At 40.8% G+C, this 23,375-nt stretch overlaps 1 protein-coding gene across 4 annotated transcripts in view; it reads right to left on the reverse strand.

Moving 5' to 3' along the window:
- The window catches only part of LOC113119442 (protein CBFA2T1), a 51,101-nt gene that overhangs the window by 26,438 nt on the left and 1,288 nt on the right, over positions 1 to 23,375 (reverse strand). Inside the window, exon 1 of one of the 4 annotated variants that reach the window (XM_026288948.1) lies at positions 5,701 to 6,107. The exons of the other annotated variants lie outside the window; for them this stretch is intronic. Coding sequence (XP_026144733.1) covers positions 5,701 to 5,710 — 10 coding nt within the window. The 5' untranslated portion in view covers positions 5,711 to 6,107. Of the gene's footprint in view, positions 1 to 5,700; positions 6,108 to 23,375 lie in introns of those variants that run through there. 4 annotated transcript variants of the gene reach the window in all.

The raw sequence follows: 23,375 nt of genomic DNA on the forward strand, positions 1-23,375 counted from the left end.
TTCTGGATTACAACAGATGTATGAATCATTCCACCTCTTAAACGCACCGTAAATGCCATCATCGGTTACCGATGGCAGTAACCTTTAAAAGAAAGTGATTTCACACTATAGCTACCCACTTTGATGCCAGTCGTGCCGACTTAAGTGGACACTGACGAGTGGGCACTGTTAGTTTTACAGTGTGGCTATAATGTGAGATAATGTGTTCCTGGAGCATTTCTCCAGTAAATAGGAAAGACCGGGAGCCATCTGCTGATCCAATTCAAAATATGGTCTTGCGTCAAAGAAAAAAAGACTGACCAATAAAACAGATGCAGCGTTTATAGTGGAAGTCACTCTTTTTTCCTTCGTCTTCTTCTTCGAAACGGATTTATCTTAACGTCTGTTTTAACCATCTGTTGAAATAAGGCCCCGTTGGCATGAAGCGCAGAGGAAGAAAACAAGTGTTGAGGAACAATAAAAGTGATTCACGGTTGCTGTTACGCATCCGTTGAAATCGCTGAGATTTGTGCAGTATCTTGTTGCCAGACTTTTATAAAAAGAGGAAAAGGATCATTCCTTAAAGGCTGTGAGAGTGCAAGACCTCACGGGGGAACTTGCATAGAAAGCACTTGTAATCTTCTCTCGTGCCTCATCTACAAACAGACAATCATAATTGAATTGGGAACAATGAAGGTTCTGCAATTACACTATATGCACAACTGCAATTTTCAGCATCTTTTGAACATACAGTAAATAATTATTTACTGACTTCTTATCCAGAGAGGCAGAATTAGAGCATTTTTCAATAAAAGGCCTTTCATACTGAGATTAGTGCTCTCAAACGCTAGTATGAAGCTCGTCCAACTCTCAAGTCAATGACTCACTCAGCTTCCTGGCATGAGCAGATGCCAGCTGAAAAGTGGGGAGAAAGAGAGAGAAACAGAGAAAAACGGCACGTGCAATATGGCTCAGCACCTAGACACATGGCTTTAAACTGGCTATCCACCAACACTGCTGTTTTTCACGGTGTCCCACATTAGCAGCGTGTAGGTTAAAGTCACACACATCCTCGTGGGATTTGCACTTGGTCCACAAGCAACACTGTCATTGGAAAAATTTTGTTTGGTGTAAACAACATCACATAAACAGAACATCGCATGGCCAGAAAAAGTAGACATTAACAACTTGTGTTAGACTGATACTGAGCAATACTGGGTCATTTTGAGATTATAACTGTGCCGCTTGTCAGATTAATACAGTGGCACTTTCCCCTTGTTCTCCTTGCTCCTTGTCCGTTCCAGCATCTAAAATCAGACTCATCAACATTTTGTTGTTTTTTAATGTTTCCGTAACATGAAAACAGACATGAAAATAAAGTCAAACATATATCTTTTTTTCTCCTAGACAGCAATGTGATGACGGAAAGAAAATAACTTTCTAGGTCTCATCCAAACCCTTTTTTATTCTGAGATAAAGCCTTATAATCCTCTAGATTCAGATTTCAACAAAGTCTTAAAACTGTGCTCAGATTTGCCAAGATACCAAAGACTGATGAAAAAAGGAGAAATATTAATATGACCTCAATTCTCATTAGGTTCTCCCAAGAATAATTACATCAGATTTCTCTTCAGTCTTTGGTATCCTGGCAAATCACAGTTTGAGGTATTCTTGAGAACTTTTCAGAATCTCTAAAGGATTGTTATAGTTCAAGTTTTCATTCTGAGGTTAATGAGACACACAAAAGTCTTCTGCTCTCCATTTAAACTCATCTGCTGTCACTCATTTCAACACTTTAAAATAATTTAACTGATCAAAACATCACTTTTGATCAAACTATGAAATCAAGTTTAATTGTGTAAAGAAAATAACATGTAAGCACAAATTGTATTTGTCTATAAAACCTATGTTGAACATTTAAGCATAAGCTTTTGTATAATACGTTTTTTTTTTTATTATTATTAAAGAGAAATATCAAATCTGTCCAAAGCTTTGACTGGTGGTTGCATAAGTGGTCATATCATTTGATCAGTTGTAAGTATATTTCTGTACACTGTTATTAAATCATATTATGAATACAATATTAGCCACTGAATAACCAATATTGAACAACAACATGCAACTGCTGACAGCCTAACAGAAGTCTAGACTGAAAGAAGCTAGAGAAGTTCATGAGGTTCCCACAGAGAGCCCTGGAGGTTCTCAGAACGCTAAGAGAACACACGTCAGATGTTTCATCCATATCCATATACAGCTCCTGTCCTCTCCTGCAGCTCGAGCAGTCTGCAATTACCTCTGCACTCTGCTCATTGCCCTCAGCACCACTCAAACCTGCAAATTGCAGCCCTTTACCCACTTATTCACTTTATTCATTTCAGCCACTTATTCTCACTGGCTGTGTCAGCTACGAACGGACGTCTCTCCACGCTTGGCAACAAAAGCATGGCAAAGTCTCTGATGCTAGGATGAGTCGGGCCCACGGCGGTGGATGCCAAATCAATTTTCGACAGATAATAAAGAGGCTCATGTTTTACATTAACAAAGCACTATTTTACTGCACTCAAAAATGTGAGCTAATAATATATTGCTCTCGCTAACTGAAAACACAGCTATGTGATAAAAGAATAACGGACAGGCATAGAGGAGGTGGGGGGGGGAGGCGATTTGTGAGAAAAAAGAAAGACCCTGGCGGCAGAATGACGGTTTATTTCTGCTGGGACCTCTGTCTGCAAGTGTTTTGAAAATATCACATGACAGAAGCCATGTGTTCAAAATTAGAGTGAGTTAAGTCCGCTGTGCAGAAAAATATGTCGACAATTTATGAAAAGCAGTCCTGGATGGAGATTTACTAAGTAGAACCAGATTCAGAAAACAACTAACCCCCTCCCCGCCCAATTACTGTGTGCACACACACAAACTGTCTCTTTCTCTGTCTCTGTCTCTCTCTCCCTCCTCCTCTTCCCCTCCATGAGACCTTAAAAATGGTTCGAGTCACATCTGGCAGGCAGGAGATGCAGGAGATGGTGGAGTATGACCTAACGTCAGGGCACTTCCACCCGGAGCGCTTTTCTGTGTGTGTGCGTGCATGATTGTGGCACTGGCCACAGTTTGCTAATGGCTTTCAGTACAAGGAACTGAGGCATATCTCCAGGCAATGACTGCCCCTCAACCGATTGGCTGCCATCACTGAGTGCCTTCTTAATGACTAAATATACTCCAGAGAGCCTGTCTTTAACGCTTAAACTCGGGTCAAAAGCCACAAAAAGCCACAAAAAAAATTGCATGGGAAACATCTTATACAACAGTCACAAAGCTAGAGGTAGAGGTTATTTTTCTGCATCAGAAAATGCACCGATTTAAAAAAAAAAAAAAAAAAATTGACAAGACTAAGAGGAGGAGAGCTTGTTTCCATATTACCCAAGAGAACGACCTTTTTCTTGTTATAGTATCGGAATGCACCATCAATATATTGAGAACAGAGAAAGTGTGATACAAATGTATTGCAAAAATCCCTCTGGCTAACAAATATCAAGCATAAAATACAAGCACTTGGTGTGGGTTTTGTACAAAAATAACTAGTTTGTGGTGATAGCCTCGTGGGCAGTGCACCAATATATAGCGCAACTGTGCTTCGGGTGTCCCAAGTTGAATCACACCTTGCAGACCTTTCCCAATCTCATCTCCCTCTATCTCTCCCACTCATTTCCTGTCAAATTTCCACTGTCCCATCAAGAATTGAGGTCACATTTGTTTGGGGAGTCCCCCCCCCAAAACATACAAAACTACAAACACCTAAGCTTTGTGTTTATACTGCCCAAGAAAACATTTTGTTATAGTTAAGAGCGAAATATCCAAATCTAATAAAATGCACTGAAAACACATTATATGAAAATTGCTGACTTTTAATTTGTAAAATAACTTGCAACCAAATACTGCAAACTAAGAGCCTGTTAAACACGATGAAAACACTTTTACAGGACCTTCACCATGTTTCCATTATCAAAAAGAATTACCTTTATCATATTACAGTAGCATATTATCACAAACCGAGAACATGCGTTAAAACACGCTGTACGAAAACACTCTTGCTAACAAAAAAAAGCTATAAAACTACAGGCGGAGAGGAAGGAGCCAAGCTCTGCTCAGCACTGAGAGCTTCAGTCCCTGCCACAGATGGACGGCACTGTGTTTGGCACCCTGCCAGCGAGTGAACAGATTGTCCGTGGCGGCGGCCTGGAGGAACGGTAGCTCCAGTGCAGATGGGTGTCCGAAATAACCCAGTGTCAGTTCTGCTCAAGTGTCCCTGACCTGGCACACGCGCCTGCTTACAGCTGCTTCCTCCAGTGCTTCCAGAACAATTCTACACATGCACACACAATTCATAAACACACGCTTCACACAAAGGCCAATGTTAACAAACACATTTTAAGTGGCCGTTTGAAAAGAACAAATCGAAAGCCCAGATCTGCAACAATTAGTAAGAAACAGACATCTTAAAGAAAAGAATAAAGCCATGCTTTGCTTCATATACTGTTCCCAATAAAGCACAAATGTAGAAATGCAACCATCTATAACTCATGAAAGACTTCAATACGTTATTAACTCAACCATAGAATTTCATCATTCAAACTCCAGTTTAAAAAGCCACCACAGTCACACTGAGCCAAAAACACAGCCAACAATGTTACACTTGCAAGTTCAGAAAGAGAAACAAACAGAAAGAGAAGTCGAGGGTGGGTAGATGGAGAGGGGGAGTCGGAGAGGTGGGCACCAGACGGGTTGGCTGGCAGAGAGGTAGTGGCCACGGCACACAGGAGAGCAGCAGTGCCAACAGAGCTTGTCTCACAACACCATCTGTGAAGAGCAGCACTGAGATCTCCCTGCAGCCTGCACACACACAGCACGCCAGCTGCCCTCTGCAACTCTCCTCTCTCATTTTCTTCCTCTCAGTCTGCTTTCTGTACTTGCATGCTCCTGTACATGAACATTTACTCTTTCTAGAACAGATTTCTGATTTTCCTGAACAGGGCTCAGTAATGAGGATGTGAGAGAGATCGGATGGACTATCAGGCCATTGCATTGTTTCTACTGGTCTTGTATTTGAACGGTTATATATTGTGAACATAATGTTTGGATTTTCTGTGATAAATGAAACGTTCTCAATTGTGCCCAAAGTGACTAAGGTGAAGTTAAAAGGCTAATGAATTTGTGGTAGTCTAGGAAAGCTTGTGTGGATGGATTTAGCTATCATGAAGTTACATCATAGCTGCAGAATTGGCAGCTATAATTACAAATTAAAAATATTTAGCATCAAAAAATTTACATTTAATGTAAAATAATAAATTATTAGTGTATATATATATATATATATATATATATATATATATATATATATATATATATATATATATATATAGTATAAATGATCTAGTTTACCAGTATTCCCTTGCACAGGCAGATATACCATTTATCTATGCTTATCAGAAAAAGACATAGTGTATAAAAAAGTATCAGCTGAGATCTTAAATAATAAATAAATACATTAATAAAAATATATATTATTTGAGTAACGTACTTCCAAAAGCAGTCAATAAAGTAAAAAAGCAATACAAATTGTCTTATACAGTCCACTTCTGTATTTTAAGATACTTACATTAAAAAAACCACATGCACAATTTCCCACCGACAAAGTCACACACATTGAAAGCTTCCCAATCTCACCTGGCATCATGGATGATGGAGACAAACTGTATCTCAAAGAATCCAGAGTAATCTTAATCTCTTTGCGTCTTTCTGTGCTTTGCGAGGGACAGGGGGGAGGCACAGGTCCCTGAGGCCGGTATACCAGGTCTGGGCGAGAGTCGAGCAGTCTGTCCTCCTGCTTTCAGATCCTGAGAGGGACAGATGGAGACCTGCCTCTTGTTCTGCTCTGCTTCCAGGGATGCCCTGCACTAACAAGGGCACGTGTGGCCGCTGGGGCCTCGCGTTATCCTGCACACGCTTGCTCCCTGAGCCTCCAGACTGAGACAATGACAGCTAGAGCGCACGCAAATGTGCACACACACACACACACACACACACACACGCTCTCCGCCTCCTCCACTGACCCCTCCCAACTGATGAGCAGCAGCCACAGAAAACACAGCACGCATAAGAGAGAGTGAGAGAGAGAGACACGACAGACAGACAGACAAACAGACTGAGACAGACAGAAATACAGATAGATATATAGACAGATAGATATATAAATAGATAGATAGATAGATAGATAGATAGATAGATAGATAGATAGATAGATAGATAGATAGATAGATAGATAGATAGATAGATAGATAGATAGATATGTGTGCTGTTTGATGATATAGAGATTTGCTGTGAATCTGTCCTCTCATATGCTCTGAATTAACAGCACTCTTGCAAAAACAACCTTCTTCTGGTCCAACCAACCAATCTTAGTTGAGTCACATCTGCTTCTGCTTAACCAGATTCACTTCATACTGCACTACTGCACTCGTATCAGATGAAAAAATATAGAAGTAAGGTTAACAGCATGTTTGCCAGTTTGTCCAGACTATCAGATTCAGTTATTAACCTCCTGATTCATGAGTCTAAACATTCACTGTGTGGAGGCCTTAATGCTTCAGACTCATCCAAAATAGTGGCATGTGGCCGTCCTGTCTGTATCAATAAGCCCCCCCTCCACCATTTTTTCCAAGCAGGAACAACCTCATTAAAACCAAGAAAAATCAATTTGGAGAGTCCAAACAAAGGCATGCATCTGCCACCACTGCTGTGTTTTAAGTCTCTATAGTGGCTCTCTTCCTCCTCCTCTCTCTCTCTCTCTCTCTCTCTCCCCCCACCCCCACCCCCCGAACTCATTCTTTTTCTGCTTTCTTTCTCAGATTTGCTGTTTCTCTCTCTGCCCTCCCAGACTGCCATCACTGCATGTGATTAACATATGTCTGGGCTTTCAGCCCCTGTCAGCTTGAAGGCATTTCTCCCAGCCGCCTTAAACAGCAGATGAGCTCCATGTGGAGGAAGCGCTCAGGAGAGAGAGCGAGAGGAAAGGATGGAGAGGCGAGGGGTGGAGAGACGGATCTTTCCTTCTCGCACATTTAGTGGCACATTTCTCTCTCTTCATCAGCATCCAACCTGTCTCTCCAGACTGGGGGTTGAACAGAGTGTGACTTTGAGATAAACAGCACTGGCAAAGACACATTTTGATGTTCCTGAGATTCACCAGCCCAACCGTTTCACAGAGATGGGTAATAATACAATACTTGGGATAATTATACCTTAAATGTTCAATCACTGGCAAAAAAGAAAAACAACTTTTCTGGAAGTTCCAGAAGTTTATTTGTTTTAATTGGCAGTGGATGCATTCACTTGTAAATTATGAACATTACCAACACTCCAACAATGCTAGATTTCCTCATTTGCTTTTTCCTGCAGCTTTAAATAGTGAAGTAAAATGAAGTGTAGTTATCAAAGTCATAAAAGGCAAAGTGTGCTACAAGGCACAAGAAAAATAGACTGCTACTGACAGATACGCTTTCAAACACCTCTTCATTGACGTCTGAAAATGTAAACATAATTGAACAATTCTAGGATGATCACTTACCATGAGGTAAAAAACAAACCCTTGCTGCACTTATATCCTGCAATGAGGTGTGTGTGAGAAAATGTCCTTTCAACTTCCTTTCGTCAGTGCTTACACACCTTTACGCCCACTCAGCACAAAGCCAAATCCGTCAATTCCCCTTGCCTCTAACCTAGTACATTTCTCATAAGTCACTACATTCAGAATTTTATTGAGGGGCAACGTAGAAAACTAAATATTCAGGCTTTTCTGTGGCTTGCTCCCATCCCCTCCCTCCCCTTAAACCAATCTGACAACCCTTTCAGAGCCGGTGGGAAGAGAATATAATTCCAGGCTGGCTTGATAAAGGCCTGCTTTAAGAGTTGGCTGCATTAACAGACTGAAAGAGCAGGAAGGAGACAATGCGAGTTGAGGAAACTGTGAGATGAAGGGATTCCACTTCGTTCGTTTTCCAAGGACCAATAGCGCCAGATTTTTCATGATGGGCTTAAGAGCTTCGTGTAAAGCCTGCAAGCATACAAATACCTTTTCTGCAGGGTCTATTCGTTCAAGGTGAAGGTCTCAACTTGAAAAGTGGGACAGAGTTGCACACATGTGGTGTCCCCACACACTCTGCCCCTTGACCTGTGCAGCACATTGACACCAAGGGTATGGTGTCTTTTGTTGTCTGTTGGTGCTGAAAAAGGGCCTAAATTAGTTCAGTTTTTCTTGTGCATTGTCTGCTTCTCGACCCAACCCAAAGGGCTTGATTTTCCACACAGCTGGAAGCCATTAGAGCTCTCTGATGATCTGCTTGTACGATGGCTTAGCTGCAGAGGCTGCAATGAGACAGAAAAAGAGAAGCAGAGGAGGAACTATGGAAGTAGAGATGGTCATTAGATCAGCCAGTATGATGCTCACAGAAGAAACCCCCAAGGGCAAGAGCGTCCAATAAGAGGGTATGAATCACAGTGTAAATATTTCTCAGACAGCAGAAACCATAAGAAGATGCTCCTTGCAGGAGCAAAACACTAGAAATAAGCAGCGAAGTGCTTATTCTGCCTCTTATGTAGAATCGCTACGGATATGAACAAGTAGGCATCAATGAAAACTCAAACAGGCCAGAAATGCCTCTGTCGCGCTTTTAAACTGTAATAAAGCCATAGTGAAAGAGTTTGTATAATGGTGCAAATATAAATATGAATGGATGACCAATGACATCACCTGATCTTAATAACCCTCTCATTTTATGCAAACAACATGTGTTTGGTTGAAATACTGAGACTCAACATGAAGAGTTCAGTTAACCTAATTGAATTACCAAAACTTGAAAACAGTTTTGGTGTTTCAGTAAAAAATCTGTTTTGGTGCATCACTGCTAGTTTTCATATGTAACTTGTGTTGTGGGTCTGCATGCAAAAAAGAAGAGAAAAAGCATAAGTAAGTGTATGTGTGTGTGTGTGTCCAGTCCCGAGCCATCTGTCCGTTCTGCTGTCCCTGAGTCCCAGAGCAAGCTGTGGCTGAGGGCTGGGGCCAGATCTGTGTTCCACAGCTATTCATGACTTTCCCACTCCACCTTTTCAGCATGACTGCGGCACACAGTGCACGCCAATCAAGCTCAACTACGGTCACCAGGTCCAAAGAGACCCCTCACCCCCCCAACTCCAGTGACTGCAGAATGATCCCGCTTTCCAGTTTGTATAATGTGTGCAAGTAACATCTGAATGTGTGTCTCACACTAGAAAGTGACACAGGCAGTTGTGCTGATTCATGAAAAGCATGTAACAAAATCAGCCCCCTCATTTGGACCGGAGCCAGACTCTGCTCTCAGCCCAGTCCAGTAACTGTCTGACAGCTGAGCCGCTCTTCCTTGCTGCAGAAAACAGAGCATGTTTCATTAGGCGGTGGAGTTTGATGTTAATCTGAAGTCTGTTTATTCTCTTAACATGTAAAGAGGTAGAGATGCCTTCGTGGCTCATCCCATTAGTGCTTGCACACTAGGTGGTGCTAGTAAGACACACTTCAGATATTAAATCTTTACACATACACGCACACACCAACATGTACAGAGTGACAGATTCATTGTCTGCTTCTGCAGTTAGGTAACAAACAAAAACACCTACATCTCATTTCTAAATACTGATCATGAGCCGTTCGGTTTGCAGAGGCGAGTCCAGATGCACATTGACAGATTCACCAGCAAATACTGAGGAGAGAAAGAAAAAAAGATGTTCCTGCTTTAGAACGTTTTTGTCAACGTTTTTTTGAAACTGAGGATGCCAGCTGTCCCATCTTATGTTTAGATTATGTAATGCAAACATACTGTGGCAAGAGGACAGAAGCTGCTCAATGCAGGCTCTCCTTAGTCCTGTTATTACTTTCGGTATCCTCACGAGTGACTAACACAAAAAGAGAGAGAGCAAAACAAAACAGGAGGAATCTGTCAGTGGGACCGGAGTTGGCCGAGCGAGAGATTGAGCCTAACAGGAACCAGTCATTCCTGGCCCAGCCCTTCTCCACACAATGGCCTTTAGAATGGAAGGAACCACGGGTCCGGCAGAGATAGCCCACTGTCAGGAACCAGGACGGACAGGGCCCGGCCTCCCCGGGCAGGATGTCGCTGCTGCAGGACTGCGCGGCCCGATATCCCTTGTTCACACACTCTTCCTCCACCGGCAAGCAGGGATGTTTTGCTCCTCAGGTAATTAAAGTCGGAAGCCCCGAGGGCGGGCGAGCTCACAGACTGACCTCCACTGTCCTGGTCGAGAGGTTGGTCCTGCTATCATGCTTCCGCAAGCCATGACTGGGGCATCAACAAGCTGCTGTTATCCACCCCACTCTTGCCCTTCTTGAGGAACACCCAGGAGGCAAATTAATGAAAGAAAGTTCCACAGATTTCCACAGAAATCGAATGCCTGCCTTTCATAAATTCACAAATGCTCCTGCACCCTTGTATGATAATAGTTCACCCAAAATCATAAGTTGTACACCCTCATGTTGTTTCAAACCTGTATGTCTTTCTTTATTCTGGATAGCACAAAAGAAGATATTTAAAATAATATTTCAGCTGTTTCTTCCCATACAATGAAAGTCAATGGAGACTTCAATTTTTTATTACTTTTTCATTATTTCCTTTAAATATTTTTGCTTATTTGAAAATGCTTCTAGTTACCAATAATAGTGTTTTACTCCATTTTACCACAGAAAATGTGGCACACATTTCTATTCACAGGCGTGAGAATACAGGAAATCCACTTATTTCTTCTAAACAATACACAGTCCCTCGAGGAGGAGCTGAGGCATGGATTTCACAAATGTCCACACTCTATACTCACAGATTAGGATAAAACACTTCCAGCATCCTCATGAAATATTCACTAGCCTCGGTGGGGTGAGGACGGACTGTGACACGCTGACCCCGGGTGTCCCAGGCAGACCCGAGCATCCCTCTGGTCAGTACTGCTCTACTTCAGCACACCCCTGACCACAGAGTACCGCCAGCAGCACGCTGCAGTCGCCATGACAACAGGCACTGCAGATATGTTGTGAGGTGAGCAGCCTGTCAACCTGCAGAGGGGTTTCTGTGTGTGTACTACATGCCAAATAAAGTTACCGCCACTACTAGAAAGATACATATTAAAAAAATGAGAAACAGATACAGAGGAAATAAAATGAGAAACTCATTGCTGTTAATAAAATATATGTTGACCGGTGCTGCAGTGGATGAGTTATGGTCGGCCTCGCTCAAATCAAAACAGTCTCATGTCAGAGCCATAAAACTAAAACAGTCCTCTGGCATATGTGTGCTATTAACATCACTTGTCCATTGCTCAGAAAGCCTCTTAGCCACTAAATCAAACCCACAGATGGCATGAAGACTGAGGTGGGAGAGGACAGGGGACTACACAACTGCTCAATTCAATGAGTTTACATTCGTCCATTAGCTGAGGAAAGCCAGGGGCACAACAGCTTCACCACATGACAAAGGAAATTAAAAATAATAAAAAGGGAAAGTGGTTTTCTCACTTTTCCAACTTTACAAATACTATTATTAATGTAAAAAATACCACGTAAAAATAATGACTAATTTTGTGCATGTCTGTGATTTAAATATATTTATTATGATAATAAGAATATCAATATCACTTTAGATGCTATAACACTAATAACTTTTAAAGGTAGTTTAACTAAAACTATTAAAGGTAATTGCCATTACAAGCTTTAGGCTGTGATTAAATGGTGATAAGAAATAAAAATATATACATTTTAAATAATTAAATAATTTTTTATTTTTAATTACACTTACATTTAGTCATTTAGCAGATGATTTTATCCAAAGCGACTTACAAATGAGGAAGCAATCAAAACCAAGAAAAGAACGATAATATATAAGTCTCGGTTAGCCTAATGCAATACACATAGAAAGGTTTATATATATATATATATATATATATATATATATATATATATATATACATATAACAAAAAATATATAAAATAAATAAATAAATAAAACAAGTAGATAGAATAGAAAAAGAATAGAGAATGCTAGTGTTGGAGGGACTTTTTTTCTTTTAAAAGAAAACAATTAGAATATAAATAGAATAGAGAGTGCAAGCCTAAGCGGGTCAAGTGTTTTTTTTTATTTATTTTTTTTTAATAAAAAATAAAATAAAATAGGTGGTAGAGGTATAGGGTCAAACTATGATGGAAGAGATGCGTTTTTAACCGCTTGATTGTATTTATATTTATTTAAAGTTTATGTTATTATTTATTTATAGTTGAAAGTAACTTTTTTTGTAAAAAAAAATAATAAAGACAACTGGCAAATAATTTTATGACTCTAAGTAAATTTCGAGCGCAGCGTAGACAAAAATCCCTTAGGGCAGTAAACAGACACGTGCAATGTGGAATACGTGTGCAGTAACAAATATGATTCCACTTCAACACAACACTACGTGCTATTAAAAGGGTTTTAGAAAACAACAACTACAAAAACACAATCCCTTTGCACACACTCTGCTGAAACTCCAGAGATCAAGATGCAGAGAGCAGATCAATGGCACTGTCAGGCACTCCAAAGTCAGAGACTGAAATGAATGGCATGAACAGAGGCAGACGTCTTTGAGCGAGTGAGATCTGTGAGAATGAGGACAGCGGGAGTTAATTGAACCCTCTATAGCCTCCAGCTACACGCTTCTACTACAAATGCAACCCTTCTACCACAAATGTTCAGTTCTACTGAAATACTTTGCGTTGGTTTGCACCACCACCCTAATGAAAAAGACATGAATCTGCAAAGTTATGTTGCCCTGTACAACGTATAACATAACAGCCTGCATTATCCATAAACGAGGCAATCTGATTCTAACATTATTCCAGAGCCCATCATAAATAAAGCTAGTGATTATGGGCGAACAAGCACAGCTTGCAAGCGTGATTCAAATCTGCACATTAAAATATGATACTATATGATGCTTCTGAATGTGCTGCTGTTCAGACCATCTCCTCCTGTTTCATTCCTCCTTCTCCTCCCTCACTTCTTCCTGCTTCTATATTTTGTGGCATCTGGCACAGCGACTATACGTCTGTTCAATCGTTCTGCGCTCCACTCTCAATCTTCCTTCTCTCTCTCTTGTCTCTAACAGGGTTGCCTGATCTTCTCCTCCCTCCGGTTTCCTCTGACTAGTTCTGCTCGGTGCTGATACTGTCCTGGCCTGCAGCCCTGTCCATCAATCTCCAGCCTGTGGCATCGGTGAATACGGGAAGGCCCCACCCTGACAAAAGCCTGTGAAAACTTTATTCCATCCAGTCCTTCTTTCTTTATCTTTGTGGTTTCTCGTGTCCTATGAACAGCTCACCCTGAGGTCAGTTGTGGCCTTGTCTTTCCCATCCGTTTTCGTGAGATCAGTGCCTCAGGGAGACGGCAGGCATGAGCCGAGGTATATCCAATAATCACGCTGATCTGGAATTCTAGTCCATTCTCATTCCATTTCACTGTCCGCTCATCATCGACCCTCTGCGTTACCCATAATCCACTCTTTGGCTTTACTCCATTTTCATCTCATCATGTCTGATAGCAAATTCCCAGAGGCCCTCTCACAAAATCACTTTTCTTTTCATGGTTCTGGATAACCCTCCACCCTCCCTCTGCGACAGACACCCACCTACGCCTCCCCCTTTCCCCCCCTCCCAGAATGTGGATAAATAATTGAAAACAAGTGCAGGGATTTGCCAGACTGTAAGCTTCCTTTCATATGTTAATTACTCACAAACAGTTGTTTTGAATAAAGGCATTCTCTTCTCTCTCCTCCTCTTCGGGCATCAAATCCTGCGTGGAGAAAAACGTGGTGCCAATTGCAGATAAATCCAACTCTCTGTTTATAGCATTAATCCATCTTGTGCACACACACACACACACACACACAGAGATACAGGCGCCTCCAGCGCTCAGCTGATGCAAGGGGCCTTTTAAGAGAGTCATGTTTGGTGCGGAGTGACAGGGAGCACCAGACGGGAGCCAAAAGTGAGATCTGAATAAACATGCTGTGCATGCACGCTCTCTAATCAGCCACCGACTTTTCCATTTACGCTGTCATTAAAAGCAATAGCCTAAGGCCGTGCATGACAAATCATCTCTTTGGCAATAAGTGCTTGGGGAGGCTTAGTCCAAAAGGACCCCCTTGTCAGTGACGGGTGCTGTCTTCCTTGCTGTTCATGATGATGGTGGCGAATCACCCCAGGATCACTCTGGATACCGTATTAAAAATAGGATGGATCACAATGGTTGATTAGTTGCCTAAATGCTGACCAGTCGATCTTAAAGTCTATTTTTTTTTTCTATTTGTTGTTTTAGCAATGGTTTTATTATTAGTATGCTATTTCCTAATATTTCCTAATACATGAAATTACTAAAACTTATTAGTAATATATAAAATTATATAAAAAGATGTATATATGTCATTATAGTTGGGTTAATATATTATGTTTTGCATTCCCATTTGCTCAAATGGCAAAAGAAAAACTTAACGATATTGTTTTCATGACTTTCAATAAAAAGAAATAAATTGAGAGAGACTGATAACGGCAGTCAGAAGAGAGAACAATGACTGAATTTTTATTTTTTTGTGGACTACTCCTAATAAACTGATTCCTCAACTATTCATTCAGACTAATAGCTCCCTGACTACTTGATTAAAAAATATACAGGTTTGCACATCGCAACAAAAAATACCGCAGGGGTAGATTTAAGTAGCTATAAAAGGGTGAGCAGTCAGACCGTGACCTGGCCAACGCAAATTATAGATGCGATTAGGTCTCCGGAGGACGGAAATGTTTGGAATCAAGTGTCTCAGGGTGAATGAAACCATGACAAGCTCCTAATCCCTCTATTGAGAGCACACGCTACACCGCGCGCAACTGCAACACAATCTAACCATCAAGGTGCTTCAGCTGCACATGACTCACATACCACATCCAAGGCACAAACCCCCTTCATTTGACTGTAGCAGCATCTCCCATATGGTGCCGGGAGGAGGCGGGGCTGGAGGGAGACGTTGAGACAGAAAGAAAGAACAGTTAAAATTCGCAAACATAAAATTGCAGCTGCACCATTATATTTGATCCCAGTGCAGCTGTGAATTATTATGTGGACAATTTAATACTGCCAAAGAGGAAATAGCAGATTAAGATCATATCTTTGCATCGCTGCCAAAGTGTGCGCATGTTCCTGAGCCCAGAGCCTCAGAGCACGGGATGGGTTCATTAGACACATCTCCTTTCATGCTCCAAACAAGACGGCTGGAAGATGTCTTTCTCGCTTTCTGTGTTGGTAAGGTACACGGGGAGGTGCAGACAGGGCTGTGCTTGAAGGGATGAACCATTCACGTTTCACTCATGCAGCCCCGAATGTCCTGTGAGCCAGTAATTTGTCCAGTCACCGGGGGAACATTAAAACCAGACCAAAATAATTCTTTACAGTTATGGAAAAAGTGAAGAGAAGAAGAAAAACAGGCACATGCACACATCTTTCCCCTAAAAAGTTATTACATTTTGTGAATGGTATGGAGTAATGGCAAGCATATGTGGCGCTGCATTCGGAGCAGTAGTCAAGGCTAGGCTAATCGTGCTAGCAGGACTGGGAACCCTTGACACATGATACTTGTTACTGAAGTATAGCTTACAAAACCAGATGTTGATAAAGACACATTAAGACAGATGGGGGAACAATTACTGGCACACACAACTGTCCTGAAACAACTTAAAACATTTCTGACCTTATAAGGCAAGATGGATTTATATGCACTGCCATTTTATTGCTCCACGAGACCCCTTCCCATTGGGAGAGGGGTCTCAACTTTGCCATAGCTGCGCCACTCGCCGCAACGTGCAACTATTTAAAACACTGGCACTGAAGTGTATTTTGAAAGGAATGAATCAGAGAGACCACAGTGCAGTTAAATACCACATAATGCCATTCCAATCCATACGTAGCCCTATACCGTATATGCTTGGATACATTGTTCAGGAACTTTTCTGCCAAACTGAAAATCACCATTTCATCATTTCTTTGGGACTCATGCAAACTCATGCAATTAAGTCTTAAAGTCAACATAAAATGACATGCGCCATACAATTTCCCAACGAAAAACTGCAAAAACTAAGTTGGGTGGGACTCAAACATTGCCTAAATTGCTTCTAATGGTTAAAGTTATCCGACAGCCAACACGGCCGTGGTGATGTCAGCAGAAAATATGCACGGATGAATCACATTAAAACCAGGAATATCCAGAAATCCAAATCCAATGCATTAGACTTTTTTTATTTATCCACATCAGTCAGTAACAAGTTAATCTTTAAAACAGTAATAATTTAGACTATTAAATGTAATCTTAAGCAAGTCTTAAAAGGGATATTAGTTTCTTGTACTAAACATTACAATGTTGTGATGCAGCATTTAAAATGATTGATTTTAGTTTTTAGTGCATTTCTTTTCAATTTATTTACACATAATAATAGTGAATTCTAAGATCAGACATAACATGAAAATAATCATCAACAGTATTTCACATTGAAGCATCCTTAATACAAATGTCTCCAAATTGTTTTTGCAGGCAGAATCTCAGATCTTTAGAGGCTGAGCCACTCACATAAAGGTTAATTAAACCCAAATTAAAGTGGTACGGATCACTGCCCTTCTCTCCCGACCCCCTCAACTCAGACCCTATTGATCCAAAAAGATCCACTCCACAATACCACACACAAGTCACGTAATAACCATGAGTGCTACATCACTTTGCTGGACTTGATCTGCTTTGTTGATCTTCTTCAGTATCTTCTTTTGGAGGGGTCTGAAACATGACTGGCGTGTCGAAGGTCTGCGGCAGCCGAGGCCAGTGCCCATCTGTGGGTTCATTCTGTGGTCATGTGCGTGCAGTGGAGCCGTGCTGCTAATGGCGGAAGTCCTGAGTGACCAGGAATGGCTCTTGGCAGGATGAATTCCTTCCCAGCTGTTTAAAAAAAACATGCTCACATCCATCCAGCCATAAACAGGATCTGAGACAAGGTTCATTCCCTTTCCACGGTTTCTACGAAGTCTGCATATGAGAGTCTTATCAGAGGAACCGCGTTTGTCAGGAAAAGTCCAGCGGTACTTCCTTAGCTGCCATAATTCAGAGCATTATGTTTAAATAAGCGATTGAGTAATCAATGCATTATCGTCTTGGTCTATGGTGTTTCATATATTGTTATATTTTGACTTTTGTGTTAAAACGGCTCTTTTAGTCTTTCCAATAGTGATGATGGTAACATGGGGAGATAATGTCAAGTAATTCAGCGCAATTCTCCATTCGTTCTGCAGCTACAAACACTTTTTAATGCGCCAGGGGTGCCCCCTCCATTCATGCCAAACAAAAGCTTAGATGCAATGGACGTTTAACAAAATGACTCTTTTATGCGAAGCCGCATTGAAAACGAAGAGGTTCATCCACCCGGGCGCATGCTCCTCTTTACCTGCTCCCCCACGCTCTGTCTTCCTCTACTTCTACACTTCAGCCCCCTCTTATGAATCACCTCTTCTAGAAATAATTGACACGGAGCGTTTATCTCGAAGGCACCTGCTGATCATTCAACTACAACACAATCTTCTAGTGTGCTACACCACAGAGCTATTGTCCCACCACAGTGTCTGTGACACTAACTGCCAACAACAGGAAAGCCCAAACTATAGCCTCAATACAATTTGGACTAATCCAGAGACAAGAAAACACACACACACACACAAATTCTTTTCGAAGAAGTCTGTATACTGAAGCTTTTGAATACCAGGTGTTATTTTCTCTAGCGGTGTAAGAATCTATAGACATTATAATGAATGCACACCATATGGCATTGTGAGCTTTGGAAAATCACTGCGTTACACAATTGCATACTACCTTATTTTTCATTTATTCAGACCGTCGAGCAGTGAGTACAATTTTACCGATCCGTCTTGTTCTCGCCGTCTTTCTGCTTGCTTGCTCTCTGCTTTCTCGGGAGCTCTAATTGACTGAGCGTGTCAATATGTGTAGTGAACACACAGGGGTCTACTGTCTCTGCCTATTGATCCATAGCTCTTGAAGGAGTTGAGCCTCTAGGCTCAAAACAAATCTTAATTACACTCCTCTTTACTGGGCCACAGAGGCTGCAATCGAGTGGGTGCCCTTTTCATAAATACATATCAGAATCCATAAATCAAAATTAATGGGCGTGAGCGGCCCATGAATCAAACATTAGTGACTGAACAGATACGGCCGACAGATTCTGACTCTGATGCCATAAATTACAGAAAAAGGTAGTGCTTAATGCATTTGTGCTCCATGTAAACTGAGAATACAGTGATAGCTGCCAGTAAGGCTGGTTATCGATACAGATTTCCCAATTCAATAAGATTTGATTCGAGTCAAATTTAAATTTCATTTGGATGCATTTCAGGTATAATGCATTTTGCTTTATAACAGTCCAGAACGTGTCCTCTGTTTCGAATCCTTTGCTTATCTCAAGTGTCATTTATTGTGAGTCTATTTCTGCACTGATTCCAAGAACCATTATTAATTTCCTGACAAAAAAGTTTTGGAGGGCCAAAATCATTGACCAAAACAGATGAATAAGCAATTCTTTGATGACATATTTTGACTGTGTCAGTGTCAGTGTCTTTTTTTTATGCACACAACATGAATAAGCTACAATAGGTAAACATGTCAACAAAGTGGACGCACTTCACCATAACCAAAAATTATGGTAGAGAAGCAATACGTAAAATTTGTTGTCTGAAATATTGAGACTGTTCCTTGTCATAAAGAATTCAATTACCCAAATGTAATTATTAAAACTTTATTTTCAGTTTAGATTTTTGGCCCAAAATATACTTGGTTTCTATGCTGCAGTAAGAAAATAATTTGGTGCATTACTATGAATCATATCTTTCAGTTTACATCAAGAAAAATAATCAAAGAAAAGTAATTAAAGGAACACTGTAATCAATCAAATGAAAACCTTTTTTTTTTCTGGTGTGCACTTTATTAATTATTTCAGGCATTATTACATGGTTATTTAATATATAAAGTTTTTTTTTTTTTAATCCAGCGAAATAACTTGACATGAAATGAACAAATATAAGATCCGGTCATACTGCCCACCCCTAGCTATAAGATAGGATAAACGTCACTGAAAGGATGTTTCTGACGTCTTTTTGGCAGTTTGTCACCCTTTTTTATGGAGAAGCTTTATAGACTTCCTGCAAGAGCTGAGTCCATCCCTCAGCAATTGTTACCTCATAAAAAGAAGTAAACCCTAATGAAGCCATTACACAGTCCATATTCTCCATCAATCATGCCTTTACACTGATATGCCAAAGCGTAATGTTGGTCATGTGCCATTCTCACCTTCTCCTTAGCAAAAGCAGCCCCTGAATCCACAGACAAAACCCAATTACAGATAACAATGTGCTAATCTCTGTTCCCACAGAGCAGAGACTCGGTCTGGAGCGAGATAGCGATGCCGCGAGGCTGAAACACAGGCCAGATACAGACTGTATGACAGACCCTGTGTGTTTTTTTTTGTCTTCTTCACTCCTTCCTGCTAAAGTCACACTCCCCTGGACCCCCCCCCCCCCCCAACATATACACACATACACACTCCTCCTGACACCTTCACCACCCTGAATTTTTTACCCTTTTACAGCTAATCTTTAAATGTAAATTCTGTGACGGGAAAATAGAGGAGGCGCAAGATAACAGGTTACATCTTCACTCCTGCGCCGCTATCATCTTCTGCATCGCTGAAAAGCACCTATTCAATAAGATTACCTTCTGGCAGAGTGCACGGCGACACACCGCGGCTTTGTATTCATTAAACACACATCCTCGGCTTATCTGAAATATAAAGGGGCTTGTCAGGATGGCACATTGTGTGTGTGTCTAAGGGGAAGGCAATGTGCATTAGGGCGATTACAATATCAGCCTGGTCCAGATGGAGGCAGGAAAATAAACAGAGGGGGAGAGAGAGAGAGCGAGCGAGAGACAGAGACAGAAGACAGAGCGGTAGTTTAGCGTGCGCGTGACTGCATGTGTGTGAGTGAGTGCGGCTGATGGATGTGAGTGAATAAGACGACGTGTTGGAATAAGAGAGGAAGGGAGAGAAAGAGAAGTTAATTGGCAAGTGAATTTTGGATTAACAGAGAGGGAGACAGTGAAAGAGACAGAGAGAAAGGAAGACAGATAGTGAGCAAGGCTGGGCGGCCTGGACACCTGTCAGCTGGAGCAGCGGTTTGTTTAGTTAACCCCAGTCTGGACCACAATGATGGCTCAGGTTCAAACAGACCCCATTTTCAAGTTAAAATCCTTCTGTTCTTTTAAGCCATCAGAAATTGATCAAGTTTACTATATCAATATTCATGAATTTCAAGAATTAGTTTTGACCTGATCAGAAATATCTGACTTTAAATATTTTATATTGAAATAATATTCTCTATTTTAAATTCTCCACTCTTTATTGTTAAACTTATTAAAATCAATAAACAAAAATGTAATACCTAGGACAAGTTTGTTTTGTACAAACTGTATCAGCTAAAAAAGCCCCTTGTAAATTCTTACACATCCCCCTTTGACTTTATATTGCCTCATTATATTGTACTCTCCAGCCCCACGATACAATAAAAACCACTCATCCTCTTCTCTCACATTATACTTTCATGCTTTATGAAATCCAATAACCACACGCTAAATTCCCCTCGTTGAAAAATTTGTAGCCATTATGCCCCATATCGATCCGAAGTACGGATTCTGGGAGATGAGGGCCGCCTCAATCATTCATGGCCTGCCCTCCATAGAGACTCACGTCGAGTCAAATCTACAGCCCTCGCAAATAAGGGTCCTTTCTCCCCTCTGACAAAGCCCAACATCTCAGGTCGCTTATTTACAGCCAAAGATTGAGTGTGTCAGCAAGTCCAACAGTAGCCCTCGATGAATATAAAGAGCCTCATACATGATATAGCTCAAAGGAAAGAGAAGCGAGTGAAATAACGCTAATGCATTTTGGGAATGTTTCCCTTAAGAGCTGAAACATTAAGACTGCATATAATGCACTTGGCTGATGTCGCGTAACTGAACTCGCTCGTTTTTCTTCCCTTTTGTTATTACAATTTTTATTCATCCAGAGAAATTATATGGTCTGTCAGCTTAGACCTTTTTGCACACATACCGGTTGCTCGCTGCAAAATGTACCGCATGTGTTTCTGTATCCTTATGCTCAAAGAGCATGTTTTTGATTTAAACATGCATGAAAGAGAAATTGTGAAGCAACGAGTCATGCTGCATATTTGTGCAAGTGTCTGGTGAGAATGTCTGCCAGTTTATGTATGGGGTTAATGACATCACTAATGAAATGAGTTACTGCAATGATAACACGCTTGGCTTTCGGCCAGAACGTCTGCTGTTCATCATTTAAAATACACAGTAAGCACTTAACTACAAATGTTTTTACGCTGCTCTGCGTTTAAGGTAAATGAGAAGCACATTTATCAGTGCTGGAACACGCAATGCTCGTCTTTCATGAATGTGACAAAAAACAAAAAAAGATTCACACTGACAGGTTAATTAATTTCTAGTGATGCACGGTGCATATTTATAGATCATCCTTACAGTAAATATGTAGAACATTTACATACAAGCGTAAACCAATATGAGTAAATATCTCTCGGACATACATACAAATAATGGATGAGTATTTCCATTTCTCTATCTCAAACACAGTTGTGTGTGTGTGTTGGTGTGGACAGTCGAGTCATCTCTTCATTATGCTGTGGCAGTGTCTGGTTTCATGCGTTTGACCTGTGTGAGGCCAGTGGGAGTGAAGGAGAGGGGAACAGGTGTGAGGCAGGCAGACTGGTGGCTGTGCAGATGGCCTCAGCCAGAGGATGCTGCTGCCTGCTAATGCTGGCTCCAAACACACACAAACACACACACACACACACACACATGGTGCTTATCACTCACCGAACCCTCACCTCCAGCTACTATACACTGTTTGCCTTTAATCAATGTACACTCACTACCTGCACTGTCCAATGGTCTCCAGTTTGAATCTCGTGTTGACAGGAGCAGTGGGCAAAGACCTTAATGAGGTGATGACCATTTCACAGTGGAGAGTGTCATAGTTACAGCAGTTATTGCTGCCTCTTTTTTTTCCGAATCACAAAAATACAAAGGAATAACATATCTTTAAAAACCTGAACTGCATGACTATTAAAGTAAAAGAAACCTCTTTTGGAAAATAAAATGTAAATCTACTTTAAGATGAGAATTCTCAAGATTACAAAACAACTCTGACTGATAGTTAAATGCAAAAATAAAAAGCATAAATTTGACAACACAAGCTGTGAGAACAAACTAAATTTGTCGAGGAAACAGCAGTTCTTCAAAATCCCTTTGGGTTTTTTTTCCGCCTTAAATACACACGGGCTGCCACAGAGGGCAAGGAAAATAAAATTCTACCCTTTAATTTTCAACTTTTACCCATCCAACCTTTAAAGACTCAACTCTTCAGTCAAGAGAGGATTTAAGCGCTGAGAGCAGACTATTCACATCATGATGGATTGAGAAGATGAGCTTGACAATTGTGACAGGAGCAGCTTTTTAAAAAGCTGGCTAAGTCACAATTGATAAGCACATCTTTTCAATCCATTGTGAAGTCACAGTTGTCAATACAGCTTCTCAATCAACTGTGATATCACAATTGGCAGACTCATTTTGTCAATAATGTCACAGTTGTCAACAGATCAGTTCATCAAATTTGATATCACAATTGTTAAACACACCTTTGTGAAATCACACTTCTCAGATGCATCTTATTCCAAAGTTGTCTTGGATCTTCTTAAAAAATATATATCTGTTGTCAAAAAAAAAAAAAAAACTATTCTGAATTGTGATGTCACGAGTGTGACTGATTGTTCTGTCACAATTAAACATAGCTTTTTAATCCACTGTCATATCCCAGTTGTCAAACGCTTCCTTTAAAACGTTATTTATTAACATTTTATAAAGCACCTTCTAAATGCATCATGCTGTCACAATTTTCTTCCTGTCTCACACCAGATGTTTACCTGTGCTTGCAATCAAACATTTGATTTGATCAAATTTGCAACGCGTGAGAAGCTCGCAGACTGGCCAACAACAATTCAAGCTTATTAGAGACCGTTAATGTGTTTATAGACGGAGGTGATTTTACATTCGGCCAACAGATGACATGCTGATCGCCAGTTAATGTTGGTGGTTAATGGTTT

This window comes from Carassius auratus, chromosome 19 (genome assembly GCF_003368295.1).
Source record: "Carassius auratus strain Wakin chromosome 19, ASM336829v1, whole genome shotgun sequence".
NCBI classification, from domain to species: domain Eukaryota; kingdom Metazoa; phylum Chordata; class Actinopteri; order Cypriniformes; family Cyprinidae; genus Carassius; species Carassius auratus.